The sequence below is a fragment of the Heterodontus francisci genome, chromosome 26, assembly GCF_036365525.1.
Source record: "Heterodontus francisci isolate sHetFra1 chromosome 26, sHetFra1.hap1, whole genome shotgun sequence".
In the NCBI taxonomy this organism is placed as follows: domain Eukaryota; kingdom Metazoa; phylum Chordata; class Chondrichthyes; order Heterodontiformes; family Heterodontidae; genus Heterodontus; species Heterodontus francisci.
The window spans coordinates 74,565,365-74,587,845 of record NC_090396.1 but is presented as its reverse complement, the minus strand read 5'-3'; the positions used below and the strand labels follow the sequence as shown (position 1 = coordinate 74,587,845).

Below are 22,481 nucleotides of genomic sequence, written 5' to 3'. Positions count from 1 at the left end.
TCATCCCAGTGCTCAATATCCCCTACATCCAACTATTTTCCTCCCTTGGTCAGTGACATGCTTCAACTGAGTACAGGCGCTGACAGTGATGCTTCTCCTCTCACGCTTAGCAAAGACAGGAATGGCTAGTCAAAGTTTTTTTCCTGAAAACAACTGTTTGTAAGCAACAAAAGCATCTCAAGGGGAGATTATTAAATCAGGACTTGAATTCACATCAGCATCAGAAGTGAGCTGAAATTAAAACTTTTACTCCATTCTGAGCGCGGCTATAGGGCATCCATATCCCTAGAAAAACCAGCACTCAATAATGAGATCTTGTTTATAAAAATGAGTCATTACTAACCAATGGGAGAAGACTGGTTCCATACCTACAGAGCTGGCGTAGGAGGGAGGGCTTCAGATATGTGGATCATTGGGATACCTTCTGGGGAAGGTGGGACCTGTACAAGAAGGATGGGTTGCATCTGAACTGGAGGGGCACCAATATCCTGGGCAGGAGGTTTGCGAGAGCTCTTCGGGAGGGTTTAAACTAGTTTGGCAGGGGGATGGGAACCGGAGCTATGGATCAGTGGATGGGGTAGTTGTTGAACAGGCAGATACAGAGTGCAGAGAGTCTGTGAGGAAGGTTAGACAGTTGACAGGGCAAAGTTGCAGCCAGTATGATGGGTTGAAGTGTGTCTATTTTAACGCAAGAAGTGTCAGGAATAAGGGTGATGAACTTAGAGCATGGATCAGTACTTGGAACTACGATGTTGTGGCCATTACGGAGACTTGGATTTCACAGGGGCAGGAATGGATGTTGGATGTTCCGGGGTTTAGATGTTTCAAAAGGAATAGGGAGGGAGGTAAAAGAGGTGGGGGAGTGGCATTGCTAATCAGGGATAGTATCACAGCTGCAGAAAGGGAGGTCGTCAAGGAGGGTTTGTCTACTGAGTCGGTATGGGTGGAAGTCAGAAACAAGAAAGGAGCAGTCACTTTGTTGGGAGTTTTCTATAGACCCCCCAATAGCAACAGAGACATGGAGGAACAGATTGGGAGGCAGATTTTGGAAAGGTGCAGAAGTAACAGGGTTGTTGTCATGGGTGACTTCAACTTCCCTAATATTGATTGGAACCTTCTTAGTGCAAAGTTTGGATGGAGCAGATTTTGTCAGGTGTGTCCAGGAAGGTTTCCTGACTCAATATGTAGATAGGCCGACTAGAGGGGAGGCTATGTTGGATTTGGTGCTTGGCAACGAACCAGGCCAGGTGGCAGATCTCTCGGTGGGAGAGCATTTCGATGATATTGATCACAACTCCCTGACCTTTACTATAGTCATGGAGAGGGATAGGAGCAGACGGGATGGGAAAATATTTAATTGGGGGAGGGGGAATTACAATGCTATTAGGCAGGAACTGGGGAGCATAAATTGGGAACAGATGTTCTCCGGGAAATGCACGACAGAAATGTGGAGGTTGTTTAGGGAGCACTTGCTGCAACTGCTGGATAGGTTTGTCCCGATGAGGCAAGGAAGGGATGGTAGGGTGAAGGAACCTTGGATGACAAGAGATGTGGACCAGCTAGTCAAGAGGAAGAAGGAAGCTTACTTAAGGTTGAGGAAGCAAGGATCAGACAGGGCTCTAGAGGGTTACAAGGTAGCCAGGAAGGAACTGAAGAATGGACTTGGGAGAGCTAGAAGGGGACATGAAAAAATCCTGGCGGGTAGGATTAAGGAAATTCCCAAGGCGTTCTACACTTATGTGAGGAACAAGAGGATGGCCAGAGTGAGGGTAGGGCTGATCAGGGATAGTGGAGGGAACTTGTGCCTGGAGTCAGAGGAGGTAGGGGAGGTCCTTAATGAATACTTTGCTTCAGTATTCACTAGTGAGAGGGACCTTGTAGTTTGTGAGGACAATGTGAAACAGGCTGATATGCTCAAACAGGTTGATGTAAAGGAGGAGGATGTGCTGGAAATTTTGAAAGACATGAGGATAGATAAGTCCCCAGGGCCAGACGGGATATATCCAAGGTTATTGCGGGAAGCGAGGGAAGAGATTACCGCGCCTTTGGCGATGATCTTTGCATCCTCACTGTCCACTGCAGTACCACCAGATGATTGGAGGGTGGCAAATGTTATTCCCTTGTTCAAGAAAGAGAATAGGGATAACCCTGGGAATTACAGACCAGTCAGTCTTAAATCGGTGGTGGGCAAATTACTGGAGAGGATTCTGAGAGACAGGATTTATGATTATTTGGAAAAGCATAGTTTGATTAGAGACAGTCAGCATGGCTTTGAGGGGCAGGTCATGCCTCACAAGCCTTACTGAATTCTTTGAGGATGTGACAAAACACATTGATGAAGGAAGAGCAGTGGATGTGGTGTATATGGATTTTAGCAAGGCATTTGATAAGGTTCCCCATGGTAGGCTCATTCAGAAAGTAAGGAGGCATGGGATACAGGGAAATTTGGCTGCCTGGATACAGAATTGGCTGGCCCAGAGAAGACAGAGGGTGGTAGTAGATGGAAAGTATTCAGCCTGGAGCTCGGTGACCAGTGGTGTTCCGCAGGGATCTGTTCTGGGACCTCTGCTCTTTGTGATTTTTATAAATGACTTGGATGAGGAAGTGGAAGGCTGGGTTAGTAAGTTTGCCGATGACACAAAGGTTGCTGGAGTTGTGGATAGTGTGGAGGGCTGTTGTAGGTTGCAACGGGACATTGACAGGGTGCAGAGCTCGGCTGAGAAGTGGCAGATGGAGTTCAACCTGGAAAAGTGTGAAGTGATTCATTTTGGAGGTCGAATTTGAATGCAGAATACAGGCTTGAAGACAGGATTCTTGGCAGTGTGGAGGAACAGAGGGATCTTGGGGTCCACGTCCATAGATCCCTCAAAGTTGCCACCCAAGTTGATAGGGCTGTTAAGAAGGCATATGGTGTGTTGGCTTTCATTAACGGGGGATTGAGTTTAAGGGCCGCGAGGTTATGCTGCAGCTCTATAAAGCCCTGGTTAGACCACACTTGGAATATTGTGTTCAGTTCTGGTCGCCTCATTATAGGAAGGATGTGGAAGCTTTAGAGAGGGTGTAGAGGAGTGGAGGGCATGTCTTATGAAGAAAGGTTGAGGGAGCTAGGGCTTTTCTCATTGGAGCGAAGAAGGATGAGAGGTGACTTGATAGAGGTGTACAAGATGATGAGAGACATAGATAGAGTGGATAGCCAGAGACTTTTTCCCTGGGCGGAAAGGGCTATCACCAGGGGGCATAATTTTAAGGTGATTGGAGGAAGGTTTAGGGGAGATGTCAGAGGTAGGTTCTTTACACAGAGAGTGGTGGGTGCGTGGAATGCACTGCCAGCGGTGGTAGTAGAAGCAGATACATTAGGGACATTTAAGCGACTCTTGGATAGGTACATGGGGGATGATAGTAGAATGAAGGGTATGTAGGTAGTTTGATCTTAGAGTAGGTTAAAGGGTCGGCACAACATCATGGGCCGAAGGGCCTGTACTGTGCTGTACTGTTCTATGTTCTACATAAACAAAAATCCCTGCTTCAATGCATCTCAGACTGAGGTATAAAATGGGAATGAACATTCAGACTGTTTAGAAATGCCCCAGGGTCCTTTACCCAGGGGAACAGACACCAAGTAGTAAAGTTAAATGAAAACATGGTTAAGGAGGTTTTGAAGAGGGTTTTAACGGTGAAGAGCCAGAACGACAGCATGCAACAGCTGAAAGCTCTGTGACAGATGGAGCAGTCTGGTGTATCTACCCCTCTGTTTACCATGTTCCTTTGACGAGAGATCAAGAATGGGTCACTGTGTGCTCCAGTCCCAGTACAGAGCCCAGTGCCACCCTCAGCAACTAATGCAAAAAGAACACTACAATTAACATCTTAAAAAGTCGTTTCTTTTAAACGAATAATCCTTTTTATTATTTATTCAACTTTTATTTTTTGAGAAATTGAGACTCCCTCTTTTCCCCAGATTACCATTTAGTGCAGAGCACAAAGAAACCATCTGCAGAAAGGACTGCCGATCACCCCCGTGTTCAACAGACTGATTCAACAGTCCTTCCAATGGAGGAGATCAGTGTTTTAACACGAGGGATTGAGTAGAGTGCATGTTTCACTGTCATAGAGTCATAAAGTCGTACAGCGTAGAAACAGGCCCTTCGGCCCACCGCGTCCATGCCGACCATAATGCCTACCTATACTAATCCCACCTGCCTGCATTAATTCCATATCCCTCTATGCCTTGCTCATTCAAGTACCTGTCCAGATGCCTCTTAAATGTCACTACTGTTCCTGCCTCCACCACCTCCTCTGGCAGCTCATTCCAGATACCCACTATTCTTTGTGTGAAAAATTTGCCCCTTTGATCCCCTTTAAACCTCCTTCCTCTCACAAATCTATGCCCTCCAGTTTTAGTCACCCCTACCATGGGAAACAGACTCTGGCTATCTACCCTATCTATGACTCTCATAATTTTATGTATCTCTATCATGTCCCCTCTCAGCCTCCTTCGCTCCAGGGAAAACAGACCCAACCTGTCCAATCTCTCTTTATAACTCAAGCCCTCCAAACCAGGCAACATCCTTGTGAATCCTTTCTGCACCCTCTCTAGCTTAATCACATCTTTCCTGTAGTGCAGCGACCAGAACTGCACACAGTACTCCAAATGCGGCCTAACCAACGTATTGTACAACTGTAACATGACGTCCCAACTCTTGTACTCAATGCCTCGGCCGATGAAGGCAAGCATGCCATATGCCTTCTTCACCACCCTGTCTACCTGAGTTGCCACTTTCAGGGAACTATGTACCAAGGTCTCTCTGCTCGACACTCCCCAGGGCCCTGCCATTCACTGTATATGTCCTGCCCTGGTTTAACTTCCCAAAATGCATCACTTCGCACTTGGCTGTGTTAAATTCAATTTGCCACTCCCTTGCCCACTTTCCCAGTTGATCTATATCCTGTTGTAACCTTAGACAACCTTCTTCACTGTCCACTATACCACCAATTTTATTGTCATCTGCAAACTTACTAATCATGCCCCCTACATTCACATCCAAGTCATTAATATATATTACAAACAACAGAGAGCCCAGCACCAATCCCTGCAGCACACCACTGGTAACCGGCCTCCAATCTGAAAAACAACCCTCCACTACCACCCTCTGCCTCCTATCACCAAGCCAATTTTGAATCCAATTTGCTAGCTCACCCTGGATTCCATGTGTTCGAACCTTCTGGACCAGCCTACCATGCGGGACCTTGTCCTGAAGTTCTTTTTTGGATTTTAATGGATTAATCAGCTCTAGCTACAAAGCTAGCCAGGTCTTCTAAATACACGGTTCTGGGACACATTTGTGGAAAGGGAACAGGATACTGTGGTAGCTCACTGGATACATGCTGCACTCAATGCACTGAACACAATTTCAGCCAGTCTACCATATAGAAATCCAATTTTCATTTGTACTTTTCTCTGCACCTACGTCAACATCAGAATAAATACAGATGTACTTAAATTGGACTTGCATAAAATTACTGAGAGCATGATTGTGTTGGGAATGCTTTGTGAGCACACTTAATGCTCCAACAACAATAGATATGATGTTACATTTGCAACTGCACTCCTCCAGCCATCCTTCAGTGAAACACTCAATACTTGAACTGACAGGTTTAGTCAGTTAATATGTAATGGCATCAATGAGATATCTGTTGGACTATGTACAGTAGTCAAGCATCTCTCCTTTAAAATTGGTCTTAAGGTTTTGGGTAACTGCAATAGTGCAACCCAGCTTAAAGCAGACTTTCTCCCTACATCCATTACAAACCCCAAATAAAAAGCAGAGTTCTATGCCTCGAGACAGAGTCCAGCAGAAGGGCAGAGAACAAAGTGTTTCGAACAAGATATCAAGGTAAGCAAATCAAAGTAGAAAATTAGACAGAATACTAAAAGACCCCAAACTCTGCAAAACTGGATAAACAAACAAGAAAAACAGAAGAGAGCAGTTATTTATTGTAAGGGAGACATATTTATTTAAGCTTTTAAATTAAATGTTACATTGTCTTTACTTAATTAAAATTTCCTTCAGTATAACAACTTGTATCTACATTGGCTGTTTATGCAACAAACATCCCAAAACACTTGGGAGTGGGTGGACACTGAAGGAAAGGAGAAGTTAGGGAAGGTGACAGACAGCAGTCACAGGTGTGGTTTTGGAAATGAGATTCTATTGCAGAGGGACATGGCAGTTCAAGATACCACCACGCAGAACTTGTGGAGTTGAGGGGAGACAGGGAGAGGAAAGAGACCAAGGATTGGGCAGGATATGCAACTGACCAGAGTTGGAGGAGTGAAACCAGTGTGCTGGACTAATGGCTGTAGAAGGTTGCTAGGATCCTGACATTACAGCAAAACCCCTCAATACATAGTTCTTGACCAGACTGAGCTGGCACAGAAGGTATAACACTTATAGTGCAATGAATTTTTGACATCATTTAACAGGAAAGAAAACAGTCTGGTCTGCTTCATTCATTAATTCCCAACCACCACCTTCGTAGGAGCAAGACTGGCAGTCTGCTGCCTTGACAGGAAGGCAATACGCAGGGACATTTAAAGGTTAGGCCAGTTGAATCCAAACATTGCAGAAGTTTACATTTATTCACTGTATTTAAAGGAGTGAGCAATCCAGCAGAGCTCATGTGTTTTATGATAAAATTCCCTGCATGTCTGGAAGCAGTTCACTGATCACAATCACAAGTCAACAATTCAAAAATTTGTAATAGCCTGATCCAATTTAGATATTTGGATATCAGCAAGTGGATTTTGCACTTGGTGCCCAAACAAGGAGGTCATGGGTTACAATATCCTGCAGACAACCACAATTAATGGCTGACAGGTTTCTTCTGATTTAAAGCTCACAGGCCCATCATATATTTGGCACAGAATGCAAATAACACAGCGAAGGCAGTAATAACCAATAGCTTTTCTGTAATTCAAAGTGTTAATAGCGGAGAACATAACTTTTAGAAAAAGAGTGCAAAGTGTTACCTGTTTGAATTTTGGAGGCAGACTCCAACCATAGGCCTGAATTCGGCCATCGTCTTTCTGTACATGAGCCTTGACCTGACGATACTGCTCCCTCTTCTGCTCTCTTCGTGTGGCTGAAGTATTCTCACTGCCACTAACAAATAATAAAGTTAAACAATACAACTGTTGCTTCACCATTTTCAATTCAAGTAAGGAAAAGCTAATATTTTAAAATCCTTTTAAGCAGAAACTGTAACTTCCCTCCCATTTGTTTCTGGTGAAACAGATGGGCAGATAACTGGTGCTGATGCTACTGGGAAAACAGCCCACTGGGAAAGGAGCAAGGTTTGAACTTAGAATTTCCAATCCCACCTCTGTACAGAAGCATTTGGAATCTGCTCAACAACTCTGACAGATCAGCAGCTTACTTTGTGTGGGAGACTATGGCGCAAACCCAAGGATGCCACTCTGTGCCACAGTGCTTTTCTTTTCCAAAAAGGCAAGTTGGAAATTTACACGAAAAGACACATACCGTGGTGGCAGCGCATTCAGCTGTCTGGACCTGATGGCATCCCTCCCATCTCCCTCAACATACATACCTGCATGGCCCTGTCTTATACCAGCTCTTCAATCTGCCTCGCTCAGAGTTCCTTCTCACCCTGCCACCTATTTGGCCTTCCTAGTTTCCTAGTTATAGAAGCTGCTGTTAATTCTCAAATTATCCACTACCTTAAAAGTTCTCCCCTCAACCATAGCCAGCTGTACAATTTTCAGCATCGCCAGTCTACTGGTGATTTTGCGATCTCTGCTGCCTACCATAGGAACTCTACTTCTTAGACTACTTTGTAAAGTCCTCTATCATTGCCTTGGACATCAAAGTCTGACAGGATCAGACACCAAACGACCATTAAATAGCCTTCCACGAAAGCTACATCAAGGCTGTCAAAATGATATGCGCTAGTTATTGATTCATAATCAGGTCCTTTTTCCATTACTCTGGAAGTCGCTTGTGGTTCATTCCTTGCTTTCTCTCATTCTAAACCTTCTTCATATCAATAAGCATCAGCAAATAGCACCATCATCTGTTCTGATTCGGCACAGCACCCAACTTCCTTCAGAGCACAAAATGTTCTCAGCCTCGACCCTATCAGGCCAATGGCTGAATCACCAATCCCAATGATATCTATATCTTTCAAAAGGATAATGAAAGTTTTTTTTTAATTCGTTAAAAGCAGCGTCTTTGTGCCTCTTGCAGATCTAACCAACAGCAAGCATCTCTTAGGTGAAAGGGCCAAATCAATATTCCTGTCCTCATCATCTCCCCTGACCTCAAATGGAACTCTTCTGTTGCTATAACAGACTCCAAAAAGCTTGATTTCACCTTTCCTCTGTCAACAATTCAAAACATTCTGTAAAGCCCATCTATTAAAGACTTGAATTTTGTTTCCATATCTAGACAGACTCCAAGATCCTACACTCCTGAACAAAATAGAAGAAAAACCTGCTCAGGTGAAATATGGATCCTCTCTCACCACTGCCTTCTTACTTTTCTTCACTTTATTAATGATATAGTCAATGCTCATCTGAACTTCCCTCTCTCTTTCTTTTTGAAGTCCCAAATACACTGTCCTACAAGTTCTTCCCCTAAATCCTCAAGTCATCAAAAGTAAGACCCATCCCTTCATCTACTGCAAGTTATTCTTCCCAGGACCTTCAGACTATGGAACTCCTATCACCTTCAGTCTAATTTCTTCAACAATCTGTAGGCATTTAATCACCTAATCTCTCCTTTCTTATTCACATCATCTTTTCCATTACTCTTCAACATTGGTGGTGTTCTGCACAATGTGTCTCGGGCCCTTCATTTAAGTTTTGCAACTTCTTAAAATTAACAAGATGGTGTACAATGGAGTGATACACAAAAGATGTTCACAGGTTTGATCCCTGAACCACATTAAATTTGTTAACCTCACTGGGCTGTAACAAATGACTCCATAATAGGAAATGGGTGAGGGAGGTAAGAGTTATCATCCAGCGATCCAAATCGTTGTTCAGCGACCTTTGTTAGAAAGTGCACGTGCAGGGACATGAAGTGATGGCTGACTCAGGCTCATCTGCAATGCTGTCCTTCGTTGAATTAATGCCAACATTCACCACCTTGCATTAATATACAGAGAATGGCCACTTGGGCCAGAATTCAACGCTTATGGAAGCCTATCAGAGCACATGTCCTCACATTCAGGAGAAAAAGGGAAAAACCCGAGTGCAAAGCAATATATCTTACAAATGTGGTAACACTTACTCTTCATTAAGGAAATCAAAAGCCTTCGACTTGTCACTGGGCAACTGAGATATTGCGCCACTTCTCTTCTTAACCACTCCAGGAGTGATGTGTGAGGTTGGTGCATTGTATTTAACGTTGACTGGTGGGATGGGTTTCTTGGTTGTATTACTAGATGGACTGAACAAACGGCTAAAACTGGAGGGTGAATTAAAGAAAATGAATCAACACAAGGGAGGAGCAGACACAAATATGTTGTAAATTCAATACATGCTGATGAGACCACTCGTAAAAAGCGCATACTGTGCCCAAGGACCTCTGAATGCAGTCTGCCTTAGTTGTATGCATTTTTTCGTTCACATGCAGATGAAATCAATATTCTGTGGATTCATTTGGCCTAATTTTGTATTTTCAAATTGCATATACACAAGGCACTTCCTCCCTCCCTTGCCCCTACCCACCCATCCGAAAGTATAGTTTTGTACTGCACTGCAGCAACTTTCCATGGCTCCTTCAACAGTACCTCCCAAACTCATGACCTCTATCATATAGAAGGGCAGCAGATGCATAGGAACACCACCACCTGCCAATCCCTCTACCAGTCACACACCATCCTGACTTGGAACCTCATTGCCATTCCGTCACTGTTGCTGGGTCAAAGTCCTGGAATTCCCTCCCAAACAGCAGAGTGGCTGTACCTACACCACATGGACTGCAGTGTTCAAGATGGCTCACCACCACCTGCTCAAGGGCAATTAGGGATGGGCAACAAATGCTAACCTTGCTCGTGGTGTACGCATCCCATGAACAAACAAAAAAAAAAGTAGCCAAGTCTGCATTTCAGAATCAGCTATTAAAGGGGTAAGAAGCTTTCACTTAGGAATGCAGATTTTCAACTTCAGCACCAACAATCAAACGCCTAAAATACTCTTCCACCCCTCTGTCCCCCTCCTCTGACTGTAGTGCCTCCATGCTGGAGTACACTTCCATAGCTAATACTGGGGTATGCTTCCACAGGGCAACAGCACCTTACAAATCCGCAACTTCTACCACCTAGAAGGACAAGGGCCGTAGATGCATGGGAACACCAGCACCTTAATGTTCCCCTCCAAGCCACACACCATCCTGACTTGTAACTATATTGCCATTTCTTCACTGTCGCTGGGTCAAACTCCTGGAACTCCCTTGCTAACAGCACTGTGGGGGTACTTACACCCCAAGGACAGCAGTGGTTCAAGAAGGCAGCTCACCACCACCTTTTCAAGGGCAATTAGGGACGGGCAATATATGCTGGCCTAGCCAGCGATGCCCACATCCCATAGATGAATGAAGAAAAGCTATCAGCTGCATCTGGTACCTCACCCAGCTCCGTGTGCAAATGACTGCCAGCAGGCTATTTTACTGTAGGGGAGCAAGAAATGGTATCATAGCCAGGTCCAATCCGGTTCTCACTCAAAATCTACACACAACACATTTTCCAGGAGATGGTGGAGGCTGAATCAGGAGGTGGTCAATTGGAAATTCCCCTCCCTAACTCAGAGCCAATTGTACCAACTCTGCCCAGATTGGCTAACACAGCTTGGACCGGCATTTGGGATCTTCCATGTCTGTATAACAGTACTATTCACTGCCTAAAGCAGCTGAACTATAGGGAAAGTTCTGTGAAGTAGTTCAACAGCCTCAAAAAGAACAAATGCAAATTATAGAACTACTGCCATTATTTTGAATGTGAGTGGGTTTAATAGGAACAGGAGCAGCCTGTGTGGACATTTAATTAGATCATGGCTGATGAGTACCTCGACTCCAATTACATACAATTGTTTCATAACTTTTGATATCCTTGCTCAACAAAAAACTACTGATCTTGGTCCTAAAAAATTCAGTTGACCCCAGTATCCAGTCTCTGGGAAGAATTCTAGCTATTGTGAACATCAGAACAGGAGTAGGTGATTCAACCCCTCGAGTCTACTCCATCATTCAATGAGATCATGGTAGATCTGTATCTTACCTGCCTTGGCTCCATATCCCTTAACCTGGAACTCCCTAACAGCACTGTGCGTATACCTACACCAGATAGACTGCTGCGCATCAAGAAGGCAACTCACCACCACCTTTGCAAGGCCAATTAGGGATAGGTAACAAATGCTGGCTTTGTCTGCAACGCCGACAACCCATGAAAGAATATATAAATAAAACTGTGAAGAAGTGCTCCCGGATGTTACTCCTGAACTGCTTAGCTCTAACTTGAAGATTACACCCTCTTGTTCTGGATTCCCCCACTGAAGGAAATAGCTTCTCCTTAATTTATCCTATTGAATCCCTTCATCAACATAAAGACCCTCGATTAGATTATCTCTCAACCTGTTAAGCTCTATCTATTCCTATCTATCCTGAGGAACGTTCCTGGAACCAGGTAACGCAGTTGCAAAGACAAAGTAGCTGGGTTCCACACAGATGGGCACACCAGCCTGCAATTTTCCACCCATTAAAGTGAATGAAGGGAAATTTACTGGTTGCCAAGGGAAGAATCAGAAAATCTGGGTCAAAGGCTCACCAGCAAGTCTGACAATATACCTCAGCATGCAGAGGAAGTGTGGTTAAGCTGGTTTAGCAAATACTCTAATTTTTAAGTACTTTTTCCCCCCAAATTGGAAAGATTATGCATATGTGGAATACACAAAAAATTAAGGAAGGCAGTCAGTTTTTTGGGCTGTGGTTCTGCAGGTGCAGTTTATTTTCTCCTGAGCCAGGGATTCACCCTTGATTCTATCAAGATGACCACTAGATGGTGCACAGGAGCAGCTTAGCAACATGGCTTCAATTCAATGCCACTTGGGAGGCAGCCCCCAGCATAGCTGGCTTGCAAGTCAGTAAAATATTGGTTCATTCACCTCAGACATCCTCAACAGTCCAAATACATTTAACACTTACTCCACTGGAGAGGTGACAGATAGCATTTTACTGAGTTTATATTATATATTAGCATTTTATTGAGTTTATTCTAAAATTCTCACTATGTGGGTGTTGCTGACAAGGCCAGCATTTATTGCCCATCTCTAGTTGCCAGAGGTGGTGATAGTGGGCTGCCCTCCTGAACCGCTAGTGGTTTGATATGACGGAGTGGTTTGTGAGCCTCTTCAGAGGTCAGTTAAGAATCAACCAGGTTATTGTAGGACTGGAGTCACATAAAGGCCCAGACCAGGTAAGGATGGCAGTGAACCGGTTGGGCTTCTACTACAGTCAGACAGCTTCATGATCACGAGATAGTATTAATTAATGACCTCATAGTTAAGGCGCCCCGAGGTAACAGCGATCATATGATGATTGAATTTTACACTAAATTTGAGGGAGAGAAGAGTGGGTCCAAGACTAGTATTTTAAACTTAAATAAGGGCAATCATAAGAGCATGAAAGCAGAGCTAGATAAAGTGAACTGGCAAGTCAGATTAAGGCATAGGTTAATAGAGATACAGTGGCAGACATTTTAGGGGATATTTCAGAATACACAGCTAGATACATTTCAACGAGAAAGAAAAATTCGAAGGGTGGGACCCGCCATCTGTTATTACCTAAAGCAGTTAAAGATAGTATTGAACTTAAAGAAAAAGCCTATAATTGCACCAAGATGGGAGGCAGGTCAGAAGATTAGACAGGATATAAAAAACAGCAAAGAATGACTAAAAGATTGAGAAGGAAGGTAAAATTAGAGTACTAGAGAAAGCTAGTTAGAAATATAAAGACAGATAGTAAGAGTTTCTATAGATATTTTAAAAAGAAAAGAGTTAACAAAGTGAACGTTGGTCTTATAGAAAGTGAATCTGGGAACTAATAATGGATAATCAGGAGATGGCAGATGAATTGAACAGATATTTTGCATCGGTCTTCACTATTGAGGATACAAGTAAGATCCCAGTATTAGCTGTAAGTCAGGAAATAGAAGGGAGGGAGGAACTCCAGAAAATTACAATCACCAGGGAAGTGGTACTGAACAAATTGTTGGAGCTGCGGGCTGAGAAGTACCCGGGTCTTGATGGACTTCATCCTTGGGTCTTAAAAGAAGGGGCTAGTGAGATAGTTGATGGGTTAGTTTCAATTTTCCAAAATTCCTTAGATTCAGGGAAGGTTCCGTAAGATTGGAAAATAGTGAATGTAACTCCTTTATTCAAAAAGGGAGGGAGACAAGCAAGGGGGTGGAAAGATATCGGGGGTAGGTGGAAATGTGGAGTAATAAGTTCAGCCATGAACTTATTGAATGGTGGAGCAGGCTCGAGTGGTCGACTCCTGCTCCTAATTCGTATGTCTGAGACAGAAAGCAGGAACCTACAGACCGTTTAGCTTAACATCTGTCGAAGGGAAAATGTTTGAAACTATTATTAAAGATGTTATAGCAGGGCATTTAGAAAAATTTAAGGTAAGTCAGTCAACATGGTTTTGTGAAAGGGAAATCATTTTAACCAATTTATTGGAGTTCTTTGAGGGAGTTACATGTGCTGTGGATAAAGGGAAACTGATGGATGTATTGTACTTAGATTTCCAGACGGCATTTGATAAGGTGCCACATCAAAAGGCTATTGCAGAAAATAAAAGCTCATGGTGTGGGGGATAACATATTGGCATGGTGAGAAGATTGGCTGGCTAACAGGAAATAGAGAGTAGGCATAAATGGGTAATTTTCTGGTTGGCAACTTGTAACGAGTGGTGTGCCACAGGGATCTGTACTGGGGCCTCAACTTTTTACAATTTATATAAATGACTTAGATGAAGGGACCAAAGGTATGGTTGCTGAATTTGCTGACGACACAAAGATAGGTAGGAAAGTAACTTGTGAAGAGGACATAAGGAGGCTACAAAGGGATTATAGATAGGTTAAATGAGTGGGCAAAGATCTGGCAAATGGAGTATAATGTGTGAACGTGTGAAATTGTCCACTTTGGCAGGAAGAATAAAAAAAGCATATGATCTAAATGGTGGGAGATTGCAGAGCTCTGAGATGCAGGGGGATCTTGGTGTCCTAAGTGCATGATTCGCATTAGGAAAGCTAATAGAATGTTATTGTTCATCGCAAAGGGAATTGAATACAAAAGTAGGAAGGTTATGCTTCAGCTATACAGGGCATTGGTGAGACCACATCTGGAGTACTGTGTACAGTACTGGTCTCCTTATTTAAGGAAGGATGTAAATGCGTTGGAGGCAGTACAGAGAAGGTTTACTAGGCTAATACCTGGAATGGGTGGGCTATCCTACGAGGAAATACTGGACAGGCTAGGCTTGTATCCTCTTCTAAATTCCAGTGCAAGAGGCGACTTGATTGAAACATAGGTTCCTGAGGGGTCTTGACAGGGTGGATGTGGAAAGGATGTTTCCTCTTGTGGGAAAACTAGGGGTCACTGTTTAAAAATAAGGGGTCGCCCATTTAAGACAGAGATGAGGAGAAATTTTTTCTCTCAGAGGATCGTGAGTCTTTGGAATTCACTTCCTCAAAAGACGGTGCAAACAGAGTTATTGAATATTTTTAAGGCAGAGGTCGATAGATTCTTGATAAGCAAGGGGGTGGAAGGTTATCGGAGGTAGGTGGAAATGTGGAGTAATCAGTTCAGCCATGAACTTATTGAATGGTGGAGCAGACTCGAAGGGTTGAGTGGCCTACCCCTGCCTTAGTTCGTAAGTTTATTGATACAAGCATTTTCTTTCCAAGTTTTGTGGAACGGAACACAAATTCTCACACTGCTGCGGTGGGATTTCAACTGAACAGCCCTTTAATTGTACCTTAAGGTTAGATTTGCTACAGCCACTGCAAAAACACAAGTACAACAGGTGAAGTTGTTAATCTTGAGCAGTCACTTGAACTTGATTGCTGATGTTCCCCACTACATTTCTGCTATCCCAGAGTTTTATGAAATAGCCTTAAAGATCTATAGATAGAAATCCATTGCAAAATTTCCATTAATTGCTGCTACAGAAAAAAAAAAACCTTTCTATGGCAATAAATATAAAATGTGGCCCAATGTTCCAGTGTTTGACAGCACAGCCTCTGAAAGCCACTCCTACACACACCTGGTTCTTCCACACACATTCACATTGGGAAAAAAAAACATGCTTTTGAAAAATGAGCTAAGGAAGTTTGAAAAACAGAAAACAACTTGTTTTTTTTAAAATGTCTGTACTATTACCATGAACCAGCTAGCAGACCCCAGACAAACCCAGCCTCTGCTTCCCATGGATTAGAGATGCTTTGACACAACCCGAACATATCAGTAACACACAGCTACTAAATGCAGGTTACAGTTAGAGTCAAAGAAGAAACCAAAGCAACAAACATTTAAAAAAAATACCCACAGTCTGAAGGTGAATACCAAAAGGAAACATGAAAAGAAAATGAAAATAAGTCATTAATAATTAAGTTACATTCAGTATTTCTGACAGATCGATTGCATTAAAAATAGCAAAGCACAGGTGCCAGCTCAAGGATCAAACTCTTGATCGGGCAGTCGTGGCAAAATAAATTCTCAAATTGTTCAGGAGGACGTGAGACATTCTAAGTGGAGGTGGAGGGGTCATGGATGTCTGTGGAAGAACCATTTCAACTGGCCAAATGGCGTCTGTTGCCTCCACCAATTTTTGTGGTGTCATAAACAAATTCAATCACAGGGACATTATCTGGTTGGTGTTGAGCTGGGAACAAATGGATCAATTTTCCCCACATGGTTGATAGGTTGTTAGGCACCATTCAGGGGTTAGGGAACAGCTAAAGACAAATGTTGCAACAAATTACTTGTTAATTTGACCCTGGTGGTTTATTGGAAGGATAGCAAGATTGGGAAATTGTACTGAGGACCAAGAGGCAAGTCACAGATCCACGCAGCCCGACTTCCACAGATCTTGGTGTTTAAATACAGGGTTAACCATAAACAAAGGGAATGACTTTGGGTTTTGGGTCAGGAACCTGATGCGGGGTCAAATGGGGGTCCTGACCCCGCACTGTGTGGGGAACAGTCAACCAGCAGTGCTTTTCCCTGAATTAGTGGCCAGAAAGCTCTTTCACCACCCAATCAAGGACAGCAGACAGGCAGGCACTTGAAGCTGGAGGGCCAACAGAAGGTGCATTAGGAGTTCGATGTAGGCCAAATGTGTAAAAACAGATACCTCTTCGATGCCACCCTTGCTCATGTAAAAATCAAACTCTGCCCTATTAATGAGCAGATCTGAATGTAAACTCAGCTGATATTAATGTGATACGTGCAGGAAATATGGAACCCCTTTTTAAGAGGTGTACAGGAACTTTGTGCTGAAGCATTTTGTCTGGAAAAAAAAAATAATCAGACCAAGGATGCCATGCAGGATTACACAGCAGAATTCTGATCTTTGTGTGTGCATGTAATTCCCACATAATTAGAAAATGTGACATGGGAAGAAATGTCATCAGTGGCATTTGTCCACCCAGGTAAACTTGGGATCACCATGTGCTCCAACTGAACACAGATGGGGCACATGAGCAAACTTCAGTAGACAACCATGCACACAACAGGAAACAATGTCTACTGGAGACAAGTTAAGAGTGTTTGTCCACTTCACACTTGGCATTATTAAACATTTAATATGTCCCATTTGCATCTCTTCCCACTCTAGGTCAGACTTGACAACTCATCCCAAACACCCAGCTGTGTGACCAGTACAGTTAGACTTTGGAATTGTTACTTACAACTGCCAGATGGTAGATTTCTTTTTTTCCTGAATGGATGGGTTTTCTCTTGAGGCACTAAACACAGAAGATAGATAAACAAAGGGTTTTCAAATTCTAGCCAAGCCAGTTTAGAAAGAAACAAAAAAAATTGGAGACGACTTTTCAAATCAGGGAAGAGTGCATACCGGATCATCTCTGTCCATCGCACAGCTTCCTGCAGCTCCATCAGTCGCTCCTTATACTGGTTACGTTCCATGAGAACACGGGCCATCTCCACACGAGTAAAGCGCTTTCTCTGAGCAGTAGGAACATCACTCTGTTTTTTTAAAAAAAAGTCAAACATGGCAAATTGCTTTTCACCAGTTCTGTGCTGCTTTATCAGACACAAATCAATTTGTACCCGCAAGGATGGCACAGAATATGGTACAAATTTCCCCATTTGTCAAGGAGGATCCCAGATCCCCTGTGCCAGCACCCAATGTTGCCGGCTAATCTCCCCAGTGCACTAGCCTCTCTGGTGTACATACAAAGTATAACAGTTACAGAACTGATGTGCAATGAATTCAATTCAGTAAATCTCAATAGAATGAAGGAATGGGAAAATTAGGAAAAGGCTATTTTGGGGCTTGCCAACCAGAATCAGGCCTCAGTTTGACAAGAAACGTTGATGGAGAAATGGCAGCAAGCTGCCTATCGGCTTCAAACTAGTTTGCGGAACAAGGGGAGGAAATTTGAAAATGGAAAATGCACACAAAATTTTAGGAGCGGTAAAGAAAGAGGTAGCACACTATACCTCATCAGAATCCTCCTTAGCTCTGCTCTTTGCTTCTTCAGCCTCTAGGCGTACCCTGAAAAACATATTGCAATTTTAAATAAACGGATCAGAAAGTCATTTGTTTACTAACGCCTCAAGGACATTGTGAAATTTAAGTGCATAAGACAGATAATAAAACAAATGCTCAAAGACATTTTCTGAGGTTGTTAAAATGACTGGGAAAATGTGCTGTGTATGGTCCAGTAATAACAATTTGCACTTTGGCAGTGGTTTATGAAGTGCCACCACACAACGTCACACACATCAGCACAACTGTGGTCTTCTGTTCAAATGTAATGGGGGTGGTGGAGACAATAAGTCAATTCTCACTTCCTCAGCTCTTCCTCCAAGTCTCTGTTCTTCTCCTCCAGCTTCAGCTTGGCTTGTCTGACTGACTCCAGCTCTCCTTGCAGCACATCCTTTTCACACGTCAGCTCATCGACCTGGGCTATCAGGTCATTCTTCACCACATTCAGGGCATTTCTAAACAGAAGCAGCAACAAGTAACGGTAAAGGCCAACTTGTCAGGTTCAAGTTAAAACAAAAAGTTGTGAATAGAGCCAGTTATTGATACTAAGGATAAAGAGGAAGGATCGCAAATATAGACAGTCGATATTACTAGCTGGGAGAGAGAAATCATTGCACCACTCCCCACCCCCAGAGAAAAGAAACCTGAGTGTACTATACATAAAATGCACCAGAATACAGCAGAGGCACAGCCACAATTCCCCACTTGGAAAGATCCCAATATCATGGGCAGTCACAGGGAAGGCAACAAATGGGAATCAGAAAGAGCATCTACATGGTATACATCTCTCAAAGGCTAGCTTTAATTATTTTCTCCCCCACCCTCCCAGATCTCCATGCACCACATTCCAAGAAAGGATATGGTCAAAGCAAAAAAGAAAAGTGGCCCGCTGAGTGTCGCCGCTTTTTATTACCGTCAATTCCTCAAACTCCAATTTTACGCAGTGGAGTCAATTTAATTTCTGACCTGATTCAGGCTCCCTTCATGCAATTTCATGCTATAAATATTTGAATAAAAGCCCTGTACAGATACACAGGAGTTTTATTAAAATAGCCCCCTTCCCAAAGCAACTAAAATTAATCTACATTTATAGGGCTCCCAGGATTCTGTTAGTAAGTTACACTTACACTGTTTAACACCACACCATGAGACTCGAGTCATTACAGCACAGAAGGAGGCCATTCAGCCCATCAAGTCCCTGCTGGCTCTCTATAGAACAATCCAGTCAGTTCCATTCCCCCACTCTATCCCCTGCAAGTTTATTTCTATCAAATGCCCATCCAATTTCCTTTTGAAATCAATCATCGTCTCCGCTTGCACCACCCTTGTGGGCAGCAAGTTCCAGGTCATTACCACTCACTGCGTTGATATAAGTTCTTCCTCACACCCCCCCCCCCCCGTATTGCTTTCCCAAAACTTTAAATCTGTGTCCCCTAGTCCTGGCAGCATCAGCTAATGGGAACAGCTTTTCTTGGTCAACCTTAGTGACATCTGTCATAATCTTGTACACATCTATAAGATCTCCCCTCAATCTCCTTTGCTCCAAGGAGAACAAACCCAGCTTCTCAACCCCAGATTGTTTTCAGAGTATAAATTCAGGGGACTCTCAGCGCTGCTTGTCTGCACTGAGTGTGAAGGGAGTTTGGCAAGTGGGTGAATTTTAAGGGTTAATCTCTAAAGACAAATTTTTGTTTTGTTTACATCTAGCAATTATATGAAATTCCTGTTTCAGTTAAGAGTTAAGTTAGGTTTTTTGCAGTTTTAAACAGGGGTATACGAACACTCAGAGTAGCTGTACCCAGTTAATTAGGTAGCTAGCTTAAACTGGTTTCTGAGCTTTAGCAGAGCTCCAGCAGAGCTGACGCAGCATTGTTTTTAGAGTATAAATTCATGGGATTCAGTGCTGCTTCTCTGCACTGTGTTCCTGGAGGGCACAGAGTATGAAGAAGGGAGTTTGGTAATTGAGAGGGTTTGGTAAGGAGGGGAACTATAAATTAAGAAGAAAATAAATTTGAATGCACAGAATGTAAAGTGGGAGTTTGGGGAGGGGTTCCTTTCTTTTACCTTTTTTTCATCCTCCAGTAGTTGCCTCTCTCTTCAGTACAGGGGAAGATGTTGACTGATGAGTAACTGGTAAATTATTTTACTTCTCATTGTAATAAACGTTTTTAAAGTTACGTTATGGCAGGTCAGCTCGGTCAAGTGGAATGTACTTCCTGCAGTATGTGGGAAGTCATGGACGCACCACGTGACCTAGACGAATATATCTGCAGCAAGTGTCCCTGGCTGCAGAAGCTTGAGCTCTGGATTTTGGAACTCAAGCGGCAGCTGGGGTCATTGTTGTGCATCCGTGAGGCAGAGGACTATGGGGATAGACTCAGCGAGGTGGTCATGCTGCAGGTTAGCAGCATGCAGGCAGAGAGGGAATGGGTGACCACCAAGCAGTCTAAGAGAACCAGGCAGGCAGTGAAGGAGTCCCCTGAGTCTATCTTGCTTGCTATTCGGTTTTCAATTTTGGATACTGGTGATAGCGATGGTTCCTCGGGGGAGTGCAGCCAGAGCAAAGTAAGTGGCACCACAGGTGGTTCAGCTGCACAGGAGGGAAGGAAGAAGAGTGGAACAGCAATACTGATAGGGATGCGATAGTCAGGAGATCAGACAGGCGTTTCTGCGGCAGTAAACGTGACTCCAGGATAGTGTGTTGCCTCCCTGCTGCCACGGTCAAGGATGTCATGGAGCGGCTGCAGGACATTCTTCTGGGGGAGGGTGAACAGCGAATGGTCCACATTGGTACCAATGACATGGGTAGGAAGAGGGATGAGGTCTTGAAAGCAGATTTTAGGGAGTTAGGAAGGAAATCAAAAAACAGGCCCTCCAAAGCAGTAATCTCAGGATTACTCCCAGTGCCACATGCTAGTGAGCATAAGAACAAAGAACAGTACAGCACAGGAACAAGCCATTCGGCCCTCCAAGCCTGCGCCGATCTTGATGCCTGCCGAAACTAACACCTTCTGCACTTCCGGGGCCCATATCCCTCTATTCCCTTCCTATTCATATATTTGTCAAGATGTCTCTTAAACGTCGCTATCGTATCTGCTTCCACCACCTCCCCTGGCAGCAAGTTCCAGGCACTCACCACCCTCTGTGTAAAAAAACTTGCCTCGCACATCCCCTCTAAACTTTGCCCCTCGCACCTTAAACCTATGTCCCACCCTGGGAAAAAGCTTCTGACTATCCACTCTGTCCATGCCGCTCATAACTTTGTAAACCTCTATCATGTCGCCCCTCCACCTCCGTCGTTGCAGTGAAAACAATCTGAGTTTTTCCAACCTCTCCTCATAGCTAATGCCCTCCAGACCAGGCAACATCCTGGTAAACCTCCTCTGTACCCTCTCCAAAGCCTCCACGTCCTTCTGGTAGTGTGGCGACCAGAATTGCACGCAATATTCTAAGTGTGGCCTAACTAAGGTTCTGTACAGCTGCAACATGACTTGCCAATTTTTATACTCTATGCCCCGACCGATGAAGGCAAGCATGCCGTATGCCTTTTTGACTACCTTATCCACCTGCGTTGCCACTTTCAGTGACCTGTGGACCTGTACGCCCAGATCTCTCTGCCTGTCAATACTCCTAAGGGTTCTGCCATTTACTGTATACCTCTCACCTGCATTAGACCTTCCAAAATGCATTACCTCACATTTTTCCGGATTAAACTCCATCTGCCATTTCTCCGCCCAAGTCTCCAACCGATCTATATCCTGCTGTATCCTCTGACAATCCTCATCATTATCCGCAACTCCACCAACCTTTGTGTCGTCCGCAAACTTACTAATCAGACCATCTACATTTTCCTCCAAATCATTTATATATACTACAAACAGCAAAGGTCCCAGCACTGATCCCTGCGGAACACCACTAGTTACATCCCTCCATTCAGAAAAACACCCATCCACTGATACCCTCTGTCTTCTATGACCGAGCCAGTTCTGTATCCATCTTGCCAGCTCACCTCTGATCCCGTGTGACTTCACCTTTTGCACCAGTCTGCCATGCGGGACCTTGTCAAAGGCTTTACTAAAGTCCATATAGATAACATCCACTGCCCTTCCTTCATGAATCATCTTCGTCACTTCCTCAAAAAACTCAATCAAATTAGTAAGACATGACCTCCCCTTCACAAAACCATGTTGTCTCTCGCTAATCAGTTCATTTGTTTCAAAATGGGAGTAAATTCTGTCCCGAAGAATCCTCTCTAATAGTTTCCCTACCACTGACGTAAGGCTCACCTGTCTAATTTCCTGGATTATCCTTGCCACCCTTCTTAAACAAAGGAACAACATTGGCTATTCTCCAGTCCTCTGGGACCTCACCTGTAGCCAATGAGGATGCAAAGATTTCTGTCAAGGCCCCAGCAATTTCCTCCCTTGCCTCCCTCAGTATTCTAGGGTAGATCCAATCAGGCCCTGGGGACTTATCTACCTTAATGCTTTGCAAGACACCCAACACCTCCTCCTTTTTGATAATAAAGGCCCAAATAGAGGTAAATGGATATGATCTAATTGCCATAACAGAAACGTGGCTACAGGGTGACCAAGACAAGACTGGGAACGGAATATTCAAGGATATTTGACATTTAGGAAGGACAGGCAAAAAGGAAAAGGAGATGGT

At 43.7% G+C, this 22,481-nt stretch overlaps 1 protein-coding gene across 6 annotated transcripts in view; it reads right to left on the bottom strand.

Moving 5' to 3' along the window:
* Window positions 1–22,481, bottom strand: part of LOC137384473 (C-Jun-amino-terminal kinase-interacting protein 4-like) — a 321,098-nt gene that overhangs the window by 53,903 nt on the left and 244,714 nt on the right. For all 6 annotated transcript variants that reach the window (XM_068058602.1, XM_068058604.1, XM_068058603.1 and 3 more), the window contains 6 exons: window positions 18,116–18,268; window positions 17,765–17,819; window positions 17,157–17,287; window positions 16,990–17,046; window positions 9,312–9,488; window positions 7,031–7,163 (listed from right to left, as the gene is read on the bottom strand). In XM_068058602.1, coding sequence (XP_067914703.1) covers window positions 7,031–7,163; window positions 9,312–9,488; window positions 16,990–17,046; window positions 17,157–17,287; window positions 17,765–17,819; window positions 18,116–18,268 — 706 coding nt within the window. The remainder of the gene's footprint in view (window positions 1–7,030; window positions 7,164–9,311; window positions 9,489–16,989; window positions 17,047–17,156; window positions 17,288–17,764; window positions 17,820–18,115; window positions 18,269–22,481) is intronic.